The sequence below is a fragment of the Budorcas taxicolor genome, chromosome 9 (genome assembly GCF_023091745.1).
Source record: "Budorcas taxicolor isolate Tak-1 chromosome 9, Takin1.1, whole genome shotgun sequence".
NCBI classification, from domain to species: Eukaryota; Metazoa; Chordata; class Mammalia; order Artiodactyla; family Bovidae; genus Budorcas; species Budorcas taxicolor.
Genome location: NC_068918.1, coordinates 7,193,552 through 7,210,025, shown reverse-complemented (window position 1 = coordinate 7,210,025; position 16,474 = coordinate 7,193,552). Strand labels below are relative to the sequence as shown.

General features: G+C 45.0%; 1 protein-coding gene across 1 annotated transcript in view; it reads left to right on the top strand.

Annotated features, from left to right (window-relative positions):
• The window catches only part of IMPG1 (interphotoreceptor matrix proteoglycan 1), a 156,017-nt gene that overhangs the window by 44,479 nt on the left and 95,064 nt on the right, over positions 1 to 16,474 (top strand). Inside the window, 8 exon segments of the mRNA XM_052646034.1 lie at positions 389 to 555; positions 821 to 849; positions 3,553 to 3,604; positions 4,195 to 4,242; positions 4,244 to 4,278; positions 4,280 to 4,298; positions 8,081 to 8,233; positions 16,151 to 16,209. Of these exon segments, the coding sequence (XP_052501994.1) occupies positions 389 to 555; positions 821 to 849; positions 3,553 to 3,604; positions 4,195 to 4,242; positions 4,244 to 4,278; positions 4,280 to 4,298; positions 8,081 to 8,233; positions 16,151 to 16,209 (562 nt within the window).

Here is a 16,474-nt window from a genome sequence, read left to right as displayed (position 1 = left end):
GCCACAGCTGACCGGCTTGCTAGTCTTTCAGTGTGCTCCCTGTTCTTCAGCCTTGGGGCTTCTTCCCAAACTGTTCAAAAGTCCCCTTGATCATGAGCACTTCTTCAGCCACCTTATTATAAATAGCAGTCACCCACACATACGTATTCCTATCTCCCTTCTTTTATTTTTCTCCCTGGTGCATATATACACACCTGGGAGTATTTCTCCCAGGTATATATTTCTCCCTGCTCAATATATACTTGTTGAATGCGTTAATCTCTATGGGCTATAAGCTACTGTGTCAACATCAGCCATGACAAAGCTCTCCATGTTTAGGACTGTGTTTGGGTTGGGAGAAGGGCATCCTCTAAGGATGTGGCATCTTCTAAGGCACGCTGCCTTCCAGTGTGCCAGGAGGCGGTGTGGGAAGCCTACCGGATCTTTCTGGATCGCCTCCCTGAGCCAGGGGAATACCAGGACTGGGTCAGCGTCTGCCAGCAGGAGACCTTCTGCCTCTTTGACATCGGGAAAAATTTCAGCAACTCCCAGGAGCACCTGGATCTTCTTCAGCAGGTCAGTCCAAACACGGTATGTAACTTAGTCCAAAGTAGCTCCCAGGCCTCCGGCCCTGGCCCCTTTAGAATTAATTTTCCCAGGGTATGGGTTGGTTGAAGAAATGCTTGGAAAGATCTGAAAAGGCCAATGGTAATTTCATTTCTGCAAAATAACATTGCACAGGCAGGTTGAAGTAAATTTAAAGAGAAAGAGGAATGAAAATAGACTCTGGCTCTTCAGTTGGCGTTATCTCTTGGTAAAATGACTTTTTATCTCTCTGCAGAGAATGAAACAGAGAAACTTCCTTGAGAGGTAAGTACCCAAAATAGAGTGCGGCATGCTCTTGACTTTTGAAGGATCACACGGTGGAGTGAGACTGAGCTGTTATGCCTTTATATTATTTCAGCTGCTGAGATCTGAGTAGGTAATTCTGACAGACAATTTGTGCATGTATTTTGCTAAAGATAAACGAGTATATAAAAGGGAGATGGATAGACCTTATAGACTGAGATAGATGTTTGCACTACATTTGCAGATAAAAATGAATGCTAACCAGGTGACAATTACCTAATATGCTTTTTTTTTACTTATAAGACATAGAGCAATTAAAATGGTTGTTTTTAGAATTGTTGAAAAATATTAGTTACATTGGAAACATATTTAATGCACTCAGAGAGCAACCTGAATTTTGAACTCTCATTTGGTATTCTGTAAAGTGTTAGTATTTCTCAAACTAAATTACTGAAGCACTGAGCTATGCCTTCAACAAGAACTGAATATCAAATAAGAAAATCGAAATGCAAAAAAAAAAAAAAAGCAAAGGAAAAGTACATTCGATAAAATGATTTAAAAAGAGAGATGCTGTTGCCAAACTCTAAACTCACAAATCACACACATTATATAACATTTAGAAATCTAAATCTGAAGATAATAATGCTGCAGGGAGACACAAAATGGGCTATAGGAATTACTGACAATGCTTTTCACATTTGCTCCTTCATTTCCGCTCCCTTTGCCAGCACCTGGTCCAGGACCTTTTTTATTTACACGGTGAAAAAAGTCAAATCTGCTCTCCCTAACAGGTTTTCCTGCCTCTAACCTCTTCCCCTGCTTACCTTGCATAACTTCCGCTGGATTTATATGTCTGAGATAGGCCCTTTTTGGCACTGAACTTTGTTCAATGGCTTCTGAAAATATTCCCGCATCCTCCTCTGGCCCTTGGGATTTTCCCCTCCCCACCCATCTCCACCTGCTCTGTGCCAAGGGCTGAGCGGGAATGATTGCCTCGCTCGCCTACCCTGGCCTCTGACTTCTGGGAAGGACCAGACAGTGGGGGTCAGGAGTGCATCACCTCCTGCACCTCTTGCACTTCCTGCCTGCAAAGTCTTCCAGATGGTTGGCCTCCTTCAGCCTCCACTCTGCCCCTGTCAGGCAGCTGTCTCTTCCCACAGAGCCTTCTGGGCCTCTGGTTGGCATCACTGCTCCATCTCCTCACCCCTGCTGGATGACGGGAGTTTTCGGCCCCTCGCTGTTACCAGCCGTGGGTTCTGCACTCACCCTTGTGGTTGCTCTCACATTTGTCCCATGACTTAGCAAGGCCTTTGTTAAAATTTGCTCAGATTACACTCTGAGTGAGCCATCTGTTCCCTGTTAGGACCTCCACTGAGGAAGAGGCCAAACTAATTAATCAAAGCTTTCACCCCCTGACCTTTCTAGCCTTTTCTCCACAAACTGTGACCCTACCACGGTCACCATGACACTTCCCCACCGCGTCCAGCCCACGCCCTGCTCATCCTGGGCTCTGGCTGCGGCCTTCCTCTCTGTCTGGAGAACCTGCCTTCTCCTCTCCACACATCCAAATCCTGCTCTCCTTTCAAGCCCCCTGGAGAGTCCCACCTCTCCATGACCCTACAACAGAGGACCTCGCCCTTACTTCTGGTGTGCTGTCAGCATGAGCTGCTGTTTGGATCAAACAGTCCATCATGGCTATGTTGTACAAACTCAGACACCATCCTTTGAGACCTGATAGCTTACAGTAAGAAATCACTCAGTACGCTTCAATAGATATCACTGCTGCTGCTGCTGCTGCTGCTGCTAAGTCGCTTCAGTCGTGTCCGACTCTGTGCGACGCCATAGACAGCAGCCCACCAGGCTCCCCAGTCCCTGGGATTCTCCAGGCAAGAACACTGGAGTGGGTTGCCATTTCCTTCTCCAATGCATGAAAGTGAAAAGGGAAAGTGAAGTCGCTCAGTCCTGTCCGACCCTCAGAGACCCCATGGACTGCAGCCTACCAGGCTCCTCCATCCATGGGATTTTCCAGGCAGGTGCACTACTCCTTTCTAAATAAACCTTGCTAGAATGGGCCAACATTATATGCAGACAGCCCCATAACCATGACCTTGGATTTGCCCTTGGATATCATCCACACTGACAGTCCCTGGCGCTGCAAGCGTACACACAAGTCCCCAGCAGGTCACCATGGTGAGCAATGATTATGTCCAGAATAGAGCTTTAATACACCTGCATTATCCAAAAATCTATCTCTCTCTCATTATCGTAACCACAAGAGTTACTTTATCAGATAAACTTAATGACTCTCTGAGTTTGCTGGTTTGAGGGTCTGAGATTTTAGCAAGATTGTTTCAGTCACAGTTCATGTGACCAATTGTCTTTGATGTCAAGGACACGGTTGGAGCATAGTAGGACTATAAAGTATCAAGCCCCCTAAACCTTTGTCTACCATGAAAATGCTCCCCAGGACTACAAAAAGCCAAGGTGCTTAGGAAAAACCCTGGAGTCAAAAATAATTTTTTTGAAAGTTGTTTGAATTTTTCTTCAATGAAAATATATTTCAGGATTACTTTTGTGATTAAAAGAATAGGTAAACCTAGTTTTAAAGCATACTTTCTCTCTAATTTGCAGGTCTAAATACAAGAAAATGTGTTAAATGTGTTTCCTCTGTTGTCACCAAGCTCCTTTTCACCGCCTGTTTTTTATTTTCTATTGTGCTAATAGAAAAGATGAAGTAGTCACAACAGAGACCTTAGGAGAGCTTGGTCAAACCCCTGTGTCTTCAACAGGTAAGTTTAGATGTCCTCATTTCATCTGCTTCTGAACCTTAATACACATCCTCCTGAAAGCATGTTATTTGAAAAGCAATCCTTAATTGAAGTTGACACAGTTTATAATGCACTGCTTCAAAACTGACTGTATTTCTAACTTTATAATTTAAACTCATAGCATGAATCTTAGAAAATATAGGAAAGAATAAATGGAAAACCATATCACCCATTATCCTACCACTTGGAGGCAATCATTACCAATATTTTCCAACAAACAAATTCAAGATAAGATATCTTTGTGTCCTTAATATAGTCACAAAAAGAAAAATTCACCAGATCTCATTTGGCAAAAATCACTTAACTGACATATCTAGGGGAGCACCAAGCTTGGGTCCTGGAAAGGAGTAATGAGGAATTTAAGCGGGATCAAGAGTATGAGTTATATTTTGCCCAAGAACATATTTATGTGATCTTGAAAGAAAATGAGTTCTGATATCTGTAATTTCCAGAGTGACAGGAAAAGCATGTGACATCGTGACCTCGTTCTACTTTAAACTCTAACGTCTCATTGTTGTTCTTTTTAAAATTTCCGCAGACGTGGCCAGTGTCTCACCCAGGCCCTTGCTTCCCCCTACCGATGACACACTGCTCAACGAAATCCTCAACTACACCCTCCCAGACACCAAAGTGCCTACGAGAGTAAGAAGTTCTCAGACTCAGTCTAGCTCTTCGCATGTCTGTTTGGTTTTATTAGTAAAACAGGGATGGGCTGGCCATTCGCTGTCATTAGTGCTACCCCCTTCTAATTATTAAAGCTTACTAGAATGGGCCAACATTATATACAGACAGCCCTTTAAACATGACCTTGACTAACAGGATTTTCACTTAGCGTTACAGTGAATAAATGATGGTTGAATGAATGAATGAATGAATGCGTCTCTCAACTCATCAACAAAGTCCTTTCCCTACCAAAGTGTAATTCCACCCTGACAGCAAGGACAGAGGCTTTTTTCTCAGTTATGTCCAGCTCGAATAGTCCAGAAAAATATCCAAATGACTGAAATCCTGCCTGTCAAGCTGGGGAAAAATAAAAGCAGCGTTTTCTGGCAAAAAGCAATGCTGGTCACCACCCTGTTGGAGTGAAAAGGCATTCAGGATGAGAGGATTGTTAGGGAATTGAATGTTGGTTATCACTAAAGGGGGACTTTTTAATTGACTACCTGATTTGGGCTTCTCAAATGGCTCCGTGGTTAAAGAATTCATCTGCAATGCAGGAGATGCAGGAAACACAGGTTCAGTTCCTGGGTCAGGAAGGTCCCCTGGAGGAGGGCATGGCAACCCACTCCAGTATTCTTGCCTGGAGAATCCCATGGACAGAGGAGCCCGGCGGGCTATGGTCCATGGGGTCGCAAAGTGTCAGACACAACAGAGGTGACTGAGCATGCAGGCACAGTCGATTTACATTGTTGTACTGATTTCAGGTGTACAACATAGTGGTTCAATATTTTTATACACTCCATTTAAAGTTATTACAAAATAATGGCTATATTCCCTGGGCTGTATGATAAATCCTTGTTACTTATTTATTTGGTACATAGCAGTTTGCATCTCCTAATCCAAAGGAGGAGGAGGAGGGCATGGCAGCCCACTCCAGTATTCTTGCCTGGAGAATCCCATGGACAGAGAAGCTTGGTGGACTACAGTCCATGGGGTCACAATCAGTCAGACATGACTGAGCAACTAAGCAACAACAATCAAAAGGAGGATATTTTCAACCCCTTCAAAAGCCTTTGGGCCCAGACAGTGCAGAAGCAGGCAAATATCACTCCCTTTGTTCCGGTGGTGGAGTTGCGGAAGCACCAGGCAGGCAGCAGACCCAGAAGAAGGCAGTAATATAAGGCCCTTGTTGCCCGCATGCTCAGTCGTGTCCAACTCTTTGTGACCCCATGGACTGTAGCCCACCAGGCTCTTCTGTACATGGGATTTTCCAGACAAGAATACTGGAGTGGGTCGCCATTTCCTACTCCAGGGGATCTTCCCAACCCAAGGATCAAACACGCATCTCTGGAGTCTCCAGCATTTTCAGGCAGATTCTTTACCCCTGGGCCATCTGGGAAGCCTCAGTAATGTAAGGTGGTTGCTGTTCAGTCACTCACTTGGGTCCAACTCTTCGTGGTCTTCAGGCTTCTCTGTCCCTCACTATCTCCTGGAGTTTGCTCAAACTCATGTCCATTGAGTCAGCGATGCCAACCAACCATCTCACCATCTGCCACCTCCTTCTCCTCCTGTCTTCAATCTTTCTCAGGATCAGGGTCTTTTCCAATGAGTTAGCTCTTCACATCAGCTGGCCAAAGTATTGGAGCTTCAGCTTCAGCATCAGTCTTTCTGATGAATATTCAGGACTGATCTCCTTTAGGATGGACTGGTTGGATTTCCTTGCAGTCCAAGGGACTCTCAAGAGTTTTCTCCAACACCACAGTTCATAAGCATCAATTCTTCTACAGCCTTCTTTATGGTCCAACTCTCACATCCATCCGTGACTACTTGAAAAACCAGAGCTTTGACTAGATGGAATTTTGTTGGAAAAGTGATGTCTCTACTTTTGAATATGCTCTCTAGGTTGGTCATAGCTTTCTTCCAAGGCGCAATATCTTTTAATTTCATGGCTGCAGTCACCATCTGCAGTAACTTTGGAGCCCAAGAAAATAAAGTCTCTCACTGTTTCCACTTTTCCTCCATCTGTTTGCCATGAAGTGATGGGACTGGATGCCATGATCTTCTTTTTTTGAAAGTTAAATTTTAAGCCAACTTTTTCACTCTCCTGTTTCACCTTCATCAAGAGGTTCTTTAGTTTCTCCTCACTTTCTGCCATTAGAGTGGTATTATCTGCATATCTAAGGTTATTGATATTTCTCCCAGCAATCTTGGTTCCAGCTTGAGCTTCATCCAGCCTGGCATTTCGCATGATGTACTCTGCATATGGGCTTTCCCAATAGCTCAACTGGTAAAGAATCTGCCTGCAATGCAGGAAACCCCAGTTCGATCCCTGGGTTGGGAAGGTCCCCTGAAAAGGGGAAAGGCTACCCACCCCAGTATTCTGGCCTGGAGAATTCCATGGACTGTATAGTCCATGAGGTCACAAAGAGTCGGACATGACTGAGCGACTTTCACTTTCACTCTGCATATAAGGTAAATAAGCAGGATGACATAAGTAATCCAAGGAAAGAGCCCCAAAGCAGAAGCTGAATTTAATCCTTATGCTGCCACTGTGATAGGTCTACCATTCTCTGTGGTCTGTGAGGCTTCTCTGGCCCTTTCTTTTTCCTCTGACCCTCCCTCCAAAGCACAGGTCAAAGCCAGGAGGTGAGGACAGGAAGTTCAGTCTCATCAGTTCCACACAGAAACTCAGAGATGAGAACCCTGCAGGCCATTCTCTCTGGATTTTAGGCTGGATGACTCTAGACCTGATGGAACTATTGCCATGAACAACAAATTTCAATGCTCTGTTTTTCTAAGAAATACTGGTTTACCAACAGTGAAATCTGCCACTGGAAAATAATTAACGAGATTAAGCATATTCACTGCAAAATTTCTGACAACTCCAGTTTGCCTTCTCTTTTCTCACATTACCGGTGTTCCATCTCCTTCAGAGCCTGATATAGGTCCCTCCTTCTGCAGTAAATATGCTCCGAAGATTTTATTTCACATTCATCACATCCTCCTCTTAACATCCTTTTTCCCACCTACATCTAGTTTTTTCATTCAGCAAACACTGGGCTATACATAAAGATACTAAGATGAGCAAGACTTAGTCCCTGCCTTCGAGGAGTTTATAGTGCACATAAGGACAAAAAATAAGTACTGTGACTGAAGATGAAATCAATAAGCCAAGACAGGTTACTGAGGAGGCGACCTGCCTCGTCATATAAATTCCCTAAGAGTTTTGTACAGAAATGGTCTCATGTTTTTTGCTGTGGGGAACTCAGTGAAGTGTGAGAATCACACTGGATTGAAGGGAATTATTTGTGGGATGACAAGATTACCATTAAACAAAACCTCTATCTAATATATCAAAGGTATCAAATGAGCGATTCAGATGTTATTCACCAGTAGAGAGGTCCAGAGAAGGTAAAGATTTCCACCCTAGATGATAGAGGAGATATTATTTTAAATGAACCAGAGGATATAAAAAGTAAACAAGTGTGTATGTGTATGTTTGTAAATGCTTCTGCAAGAGCATACAGTCATAAAATGACAGTGTTCTTGAAGACTCTACATAATTAACTCATTAGAGCTCTGATACTTTGTCTCTCAGTGAAATTCAGAGGCCAATTCTAGTTAATAGGACTTACTCTAAAAGCACTTAATGCTTCATAGCCCGCTTCTTGAGACAATAGCAATGCATACATATTGTATGATGTAACTATTTGCTGATGTTTCACAGAATAGAATCACTTCTCTTTTTTCTAACTCTAACACAGGAAAGAAAAATAGAATTCACCGATGCTGCTGAGGATTCACTGGAGCAAAAAGTAGAGCTAAGCATCTCTCTGGCAAACCAGAAGTTCAAGCCAGAGCTGGATAACTCCCGGTCTCCGTATTACCAGGAGGTCGCAGCCAAGTCTCAGCTTCAGGTGAGCAAACCCACCCCACACAACCAGAGCCCAAGGTACAACTTAGATCTGGGAGCCACCTGCACATAAATCCCCTCGACTCTTCTGGTGATCAAGCATTCCTTTTACTCTTATTTATTTATTTTACTTTTTGACCGCTTTCACCCATTTCTGCTTCCCTCCACCCATCTCTGCCTCTGACAGTCACCAGTGTGTTTTTTGTATCTATGAGCCTGGTTTGGATTTTTGTTTTGTTTTGTTTTAGGTTCCACATACGCGTGGATTCATTCCAGTATTTGTCTTTCTCTAATTTATTTCACTTAGCATAATGCCTTCAAGATCCATCCACGTTGTTGGAAATATCAAGGTTTCATTTTTTCATAGCTGAATAATATTCCATTGTGTGTGATATATTCCATCTTCTTTATCCATTTATACATTGGTGGCACTCAGGCTATAGCCATATCTTGGTCATCGTAAATAATACTACAATGAATATGAAGGTGAATATATCTTTTCAAATTAGTCTCTTCATTTTCTTCAGATAAACCCCAGAATTTGAATGAAGTGGAATTTTTAGATCATATGATAGTTCAATTTTTTTTTTGATGAATCTCCATACTGCTTCCATAGTGGCTGCACCATTTACATTCCCACCAACACGGCACAAAGGTTCCCTTTTCTCCTCATCCTCTCCAACACTTGTTATTTTTAAAAGGCATTTTCCATGGGTGATAAGTGGAAGAAGTGATACGAACCCCATCGAGATGCTATCCCAAGATGTCTCTTCTATCTCTGACCATCATCATAGCTGCCTGTTTCTGATTAAATTAAAAGCTCTTCGAACGTCAGTGCTAAACTTGGCATCTATGTGCCATGATAAGACTCCTGCCTTCCTTTCCAGCCTCCTCTTAACACCAGTTCCTCACCATCCCCGTCTTCAGACTCCACAAAAACGAAACCGCTTGCAGATCTTTTATCACCGTTAGTCTTTACACGCGCTGCCTCCTCTCCCTGGAATGCCGTCCCTGAGCTGCACTGTACAGACTTCATCATGAAGTGTTCTCCCTACCCATCCCGGGCTCAGGGCCTCCCCTCTGGGCTGACACCCAGGGCTCCCTGTCGTCACAGCATTGATCACCCTATCTTGAGATTGCTTGCTTACACATCTGTGGCTTTCGTGGTCTCCACTCCTCTCCGCTTCCCAGACCCCCTCACCAGCACCAGGGCATAAGCTTCCCCTTGAGGTCAGGAGCTGCTTCTTTCATCTCTGCCGCTTACCTCCTAATACAGAGCTTTGCAGGCAGTTAACTACTCAGTAATTGTCTGCAGAAATGCAACTGAAGATAGAAGCATCTGTGAGATTAGGTAACCATAAATTACATTTCTGAACAGCCTGGGTGCCCAAGCATCTTACTCAACATAGTCAGGGAACCACCAGTACCAGCTTCTCATACTTGGAGAATTCAATGTTCCCCTCCTCTCAGCTGGAGAGGAGATAAATAACGAAATACATTCTTAACCTCCGATCTCTTCCTGCATCAGCATTCAGTCAACAAAATGGTAAAGAATCCTTTCTACAGACTTCAAAGGGAAAGCATCAGTGTGTTTATGGACCAGAGAAGGACTGAGGCATGGATTAGTAGATAGCATGAATTAAAGAATAGTCCATGAACTTTGCCATTTGCTCTTTGAAATATTCTTTTCGGCAGATCCTCAGGAGAGTCAGAATATTTTAAAATTGGATAATTGGCCATTGACTGTCTTCATTGACCTGTTGTTAATTCTCTAAGCACCTAAAACCACCTGATGTAGAATAATGCAGATAAATTATAGTTTTTTCAAATCTTAGTTTTAATTTTTGTTTCTCCCCACAAGGTAGTCATGAGAATTTGGGGATCTTCCCTGAACTTGGATCCCTCATTTAGAAACTAAAGATGACCTTGAAGTCCCTTTCCAAGTCTAAAATGCTCTGCATCAAAATAGTAGCACTGTTCTTAGTATTTTATATATATATATAAACGCATTTCATTTTTCACATGATTCTATACTTAAAGTAAAATCATTTCTCTTTTTGACAAGTGAGGATACTGAGGTGCAGGAGGATTAATTAATTCACCCAACTGACAGAGTCAAGTTTCAGACCCAGACAGACTAACTCCAGAAACCCTGCTCTTAACCATTACGCTATACTCTCTATTTTTCCCAAATAACTAAGTGTGGGAAAGGATTTTTGCATCATCAGCAAATGCGCATGCCTCTTCTAGCCTCTGAAAAATTTGTCCATCAAAGAAGAGTATGTCTTGCTGAGTCTTGTCCCAAAGACCATTACACCAGTGCTCTGGTTCCACTTCCACAGTCGGGGGACCACTTCTGCTCAGCGCTTCTGTTTCCCTTCCAGGCGCCCCAGCAGTTCGACCTCCCAGCAGCTACCCTGAGAGAAACAGCCAGCCCCACCGCAGCCCAGCACTCGCATTAGCGCAGCCATCCAGGCCTAATCAGGAATTAATGGCCAGTCCCCGGCAGTAATTTAATTTCCACAATAAACTTAATGGCCAGTTTAATACAAATGTCAGAAGGATTGCTTAGTTGTTGTCTGCAGGCTTTCTCTCATGCAAACATTCGGGAGAACTCCACACGGCTGCCTTTTTACAGCCCCGTTAACACACATCCCAGCAGAATCAGGAAGGCCCCTGTGCATTTCATATTATTAATAAGGTTAACTGGGCACTTAATTAGCAATTTAGTGGTTAGCGCTCCATGATCAGAAGGTCCCCAGAAGATAATTTAGCAGAATTAACTCAAGGCCTTTGTCATCGTCTCCCTGGATGCCTTCTGCACCCTCCTAAGCAACGTTGATTCTTAATCCATTACAGCCAGGTTCACAAAGAGGACATGGACACAAGCAATCAATCCAGTTGCCCAGAGCCAGGGCTGCGGGGCTGCTCTCCCCACGAGGCTCCCTGCTGCCCACGTTGCAGCCGGGGCTTCTCCAGAAAGGATCCTGTATGTGATACATTGTTTTCAGATGTGTAATAGCATCCCTGGTATCCCAAACCAGAAAGAGGGATGAGTCAGGGTCCGAGCCTTTAGCTACAGAATCTATAGCTCACACTTAAAGCTTCCCTGGACTGTAGCCCACCAGGCTCCTCCGTCCATGGGATTTCCCAGGCAAGCATACTGGAGTGGGTTGCCATTCCCTTCTCCAGGGGATCTTCCCAACCCAGGGATCGAACCCGAGTCTCCTGAGTTGCAGCCAGATTCTTTACCATCTGAGCCACCAGGCTGTCACTGGACTGGCATGACAATTGCTTTGTGGCCCCAAAGCCATTTGTTGTAGGGTTTTTGTCACTGAGCTTTCCCACCTGCCCCCAAATAAAGACAGGCTCTTCAAAACCTTGCTCACCTCTGTCAAGCTCATGGTGAGGCACATGAGTGGAGGCACGGAAACTTATTCCCCAGTCCCTCTGCCCTCGACCTCTGTGGGGACTGTCATCCTGTCCTTCCTACCCCCATGGTGGTGGTTTAGTCACCAAGTCATGTCCAGCTCTTGTGACCCCGTGGACTGTATCCTGCCAGGCTCCTCTGTCCATGGGATTCCCCAGGCAAGAATACTGGAGTGGGTTGCCATTTCCTGCTCCATCCTCCCCCCATAAGTCTGTCTAAAACAACTGACTGAAGGCTTGCCCTGCCCTCCGCAGACTCTGTGCTATGTGGGCACTGAGGAAATAACTGGAAATTGGGCTTTTAAGGTGCTAGGAATCCAGTAGGAGAGGCAGAGATGAAGTAAATAAATAATAAAGCATCACCAACTCTCTTCCCAGGTGGTGCTCGTAGTAAAGAAGCCGCCTGCCAAAGCAGGTAGACGTATGAGACGCAGGCTTGAACCCCAGGTCGGAAAATCCCCTGGAGGAAGGCAAGGCAACCCACTCCAGTATTCTTGCCTGGAGAATCCCATGGACAGAGGAGCCTGGAGGGCTCTGGTCCATGGTGTTGCAAAGAATCGGACACAACTGAAGTGATTTAGCACACACACACACAGCAACCTTACACTATATGTATTGTTATCCTATGCTGGCTAAGAAGACAGAGATTCAGAGAGATTAAGCAATAAACTCAAGAGCTTGCAGCTAGAAAGTAGCAGAACCAAGGTTTAAACTCAGGTGTACACAGCTATCTCCTCCTCACCCAAAAGCTGAGCTACCTTCATCACTGCAGTTATTACACACTCGGGGTGGTGGGGTGGGGAGGGACTATTTATAACACTGGTACAATAAAATATAATTTGGATGGTAAATCAGTCTGCTGGAAAAAAGAAAATCCACAATGCACTCCAAAGCCCAGTGTAAGTGACTTGGGGTTATCTGTGCATGACTGCTCTAGTCCTTGGTGTAGACAGCATAGCATCAGCAATAATTTTAGATACTGTGACGATGCAGGCATGAGGATGAGTTTAGAGAATGAAAAGATGCACGCAACTCAATTAAGCAAAATTTGCTGAGTCCCTACTATAAGGGTGGTAGACTGGGAGGGAGGGCGAGAGATAAAGTAGAATAAATTTGACCTAAGCCCAGAGTCCAAGAAGCATAGTCGCAGTGAGGGAGGCAGCATGCCCCTCATGGACTATCTTGTGGGATATATGGCAATAAGTTCTAGAACAGTAGGGAGAAGATAAAATGGAGCCTGACTTTGGGGAGTTACAAATGCTTTTCATTAGAGAAGATGTTTGAGCTGCCTTTGAATTATTAGGGGTGGGGAGGACAGTCAGTGAGCAGAAGGTAGATGTTGCCTCTTAGGCCACAGGGAAGAACAGTTACAGAAGTCGGGGAGAAGCACAGGTTGTATTTAGGGGGACACAGGGGTTAGTTTAGTGTGACTTGCTGCTGCTGCTGCTGCTGCTGCTGCTGCTGCTGCTGCTGCTAAGTCGCTTCAGTCGTGTCTGACTCTGTGTGACCCCATAGACGGCAGCCCACCAGGCTCCCCCGTCCCTGGGATTCTCCAGGCAAGAACACTGGAGTGGGTTGCCTTTTCCTTCTCCAATGCATGAAAGTGAAATGTCAAAATGAAGTCGCTCAGTCGTATCTGACTCTTAGCGACCCCATGGACTGCAGCCCACCAGACTCCTCTGTCCATGGGATTTTCCAGGCAAGAGGACTGACTTAAGGACAGGATATTTGCCAAGGGAGTAAGGATGGCAGGAAGAGCAATAGAAAGGTACTTGGGGGGTGGACAGGGTAAATTGTGGAGGGTTGTAAATGCCATTCTTACCCCCAAAACTCTTCCTTTCCCCTGCACATCATCCAGAAAAACCATTTCAGCAGACAGGGAGGGTGTGCCTGCCATGGGAATAAGGAGAACTTGGTGGCATCGAAAGGCGTGGGGCATTTGGACCCGCATGTGTTGGTGACTGGATGGGAGGAGCGTAGAGGGAAGGGGTGCAGGGACTGCTGGGCTCTCTGGATGGAAGCTGATGAGTATCCAGGACCCTGACTGATACAGGGCGCCTGGGGGAGGCAGGCAGATCGGGAAGGATGAGACTGACTCTGGTTCAGCCTTATTTAGTTAGTGGCAAAGTTGGGATCTGCAAGTGAAGGACTCGAAGCTGTTTCTTAGGTGATCATATAAGCCGTGGGAGCAAACCAGACCTCCCATGAGAGGTAGAGGGGAGTGGGCACAGGGGATGGCAGACAGGGCAGGTCCTGCTCACCTCTCCAGACTTCCTTTGGCCCTCCTCTCCCTCCCACGCCTCGCTACAAACTGTTATTACTTCCTCGTGGTCTCTGTTGCCTCCCTGCTTTCCCAGTAGTGAGCTGCCCAGGGCACATCTCCATGGTGATGCGTCCCAAGAGCCTAACACAGAGCCCAGGGTGAACTTCCTGCCTAAATGGAAACACGAGTGCAACGCGAGGCTGAGGATGCGGACCTGCAGAATCCTTGCAGTTAAAGGAGCGGGTGAAGCCAGAAATATTAATAGGATGGAGCAAAGGCAACTGAGAAAGTGGCCAGAGGAATGGAAAAAGAACCCGAGAAAAGCAGGGACTCAGTGAAGAAGGGATGGAGAATGCTGTGCTGAGTTTGGCGAGGACCATCTCATGGCACCCCACTCCAGTGCTCTTGCCTGGAAAATCCCATGGACGGAGGAGCCTGGTGGGCTGCAGTCCATGGGGTCGCAAAGAGTCAGACACGACTGAGCGACTTCATTTTGACTTTTCACTTTCACACATTAGAGAAGGAAAAGGCAACCCACTCCAGTGTTCTTGCCTGGAGAATCCCAGGGACGGGGGAGCCTGGTGGGCTGCGTCTATGGGGTCACACAGAGTCAGACACGACTGAAGCGACTTAGCAGCAGCAGCATCCCTCCTGGGGGAACCCAGAGACAGAAGAAGGCTGCCGTGGGTCAGGGAGTCATTGAGTACTGCAATTGCACAACATTCTGATCATATGCCTCATTAGCAAGGTCAAATCAAGAAAATGTTAAGTCCATGTAAATCTAAGAGCAAATCTAATAAGATTAGAAGCTGCTGCTACCGTTTTTCTACTCATTCTTTTTTATTCTTTCAATTGAAGTATAGTTGCTATACAATATTATTCGTTACAGGTGTACAGTATAGTGATTCATAATTTTTAAAGGTTCCATTCCATGTATCATTATTATAAAACATTGGCTATATTCCCTGCATGGTACAGTGTATCCTTGTAACTTATGTTATAGACGGTATTTTATACTTAACCCCATCCTCCTCTCTTGCCCCTCCTCCTTTCTTCTCCCCACTGGTAATCTCTAGTCTGCTGTCTCTAGCTGTCTGTGTCTTTTTTGTTATATTCACTAATCTACTATAGGCTTCTGCCATTTTATTTAGGTACAGCAGCCAGTCTGACTTTAATAATCCTGTAAGCATCACAGACTCTTCCGAATCACGTGATACAGTGGACTTGAGTTGCGGCAAACCCCAGGAGATGGTGACAGACGGGGAGGCCTGGCCTGATGCAGTTCATGGGGTCACAGAGGGTCAGACATAACTTGGTGACTGAACAACACTGACAATAATGTGTGTGTTAGTTGCTCAGTCACGTCTGACTCTGCAGCCTCATGAACTGCAGCCCACCAGGCTCCTCTGTCCATGGAACTCTCCAGGCAAGAATATTGGAGCGGGTTGCCATTCCCTTCTCCCACACTGTGGGTAGGTTCTTTACCATCTGAGCCACCAGGGGAGACCAAGTGAACGGGAAAGTAATTCAGTCATCCCGACTCTTTGCGACCCATGGACTATGCAGTCCACGGAGTTCTCCAGGCCAGAGTACTGGAATGGGTAGCCATTCCCTTCTCCAGGGCATTTTCCCAACCCAGGGATCAAACCCAGGTCTCCTGCATTGCAGGCAGATTCTTCACCAGCTGAGGGAAGCCCTGTGTGTTAGTTGCTCAGAAAATATGATCATTACTCAGTGTGTGCGATTCCCTCATAACTCAAGTCAGTAACGAGTCTGCATGCAATGCAGGAGACCTGGGTTTGATTTCTGGGTGGGAAAAATCCCCTGGAGGAGGAAACAGCAACCCACTCCAATATTCTTGCCTGGAGAATCCGTGGGCTATGGGGTTGGAAGAGTTGAGCATGACTTAGAGACTAAACGATCACCCAGTACATATAACTAAAAGTACTGCTTCCTTCTTCCAAATAGTGCTACCTTAAATTATTTCATGCTTTATATAAGGTAACCAGTAAAGCACCTCAGAACTACCCAATTATTAGCTTTTCAATGAATAGCAAAGCACTTTCCTCTGGGTTCAGAAATAACTGAGAACAAAGAGTTTGGCCTCAATCGTTACTTCCATTTTCATTTTTTCCACTAACTCATCAAAAGTGTTTAGGCTTTTTCAGTTAGGTAAGATCTGACCCAGTAGAACCAAAGAGGGTTTCATAAACGTTTTTCTCTCTGCAGATGCAAAAGATATTTAAGAAACTTCCAGGATTCAAAGAGGTCCATGTGTCAGGATTTAGGTAAGAGAATTGGACTCTTCTCAATTTTTAAATTTGCTATCTCTTTATCCTCTTTTAAAAGTGATGTCATGAGGATTTTAAGGTCCCTTATGCCCCAGTTGTTTAACTCTGCCAAATCCTGAAATCTAAATACATTCGAGATAAAGGACTTGTCTAATTAGAACATGACTCTAGGTGATTTTTAAGGCATAACACAGGAGCTGCTCCTTCCTCCCTCTGGAGTCAGAAACATGGCTTTCTGCAAAGAGCTTGTCCTCTGTCCTTG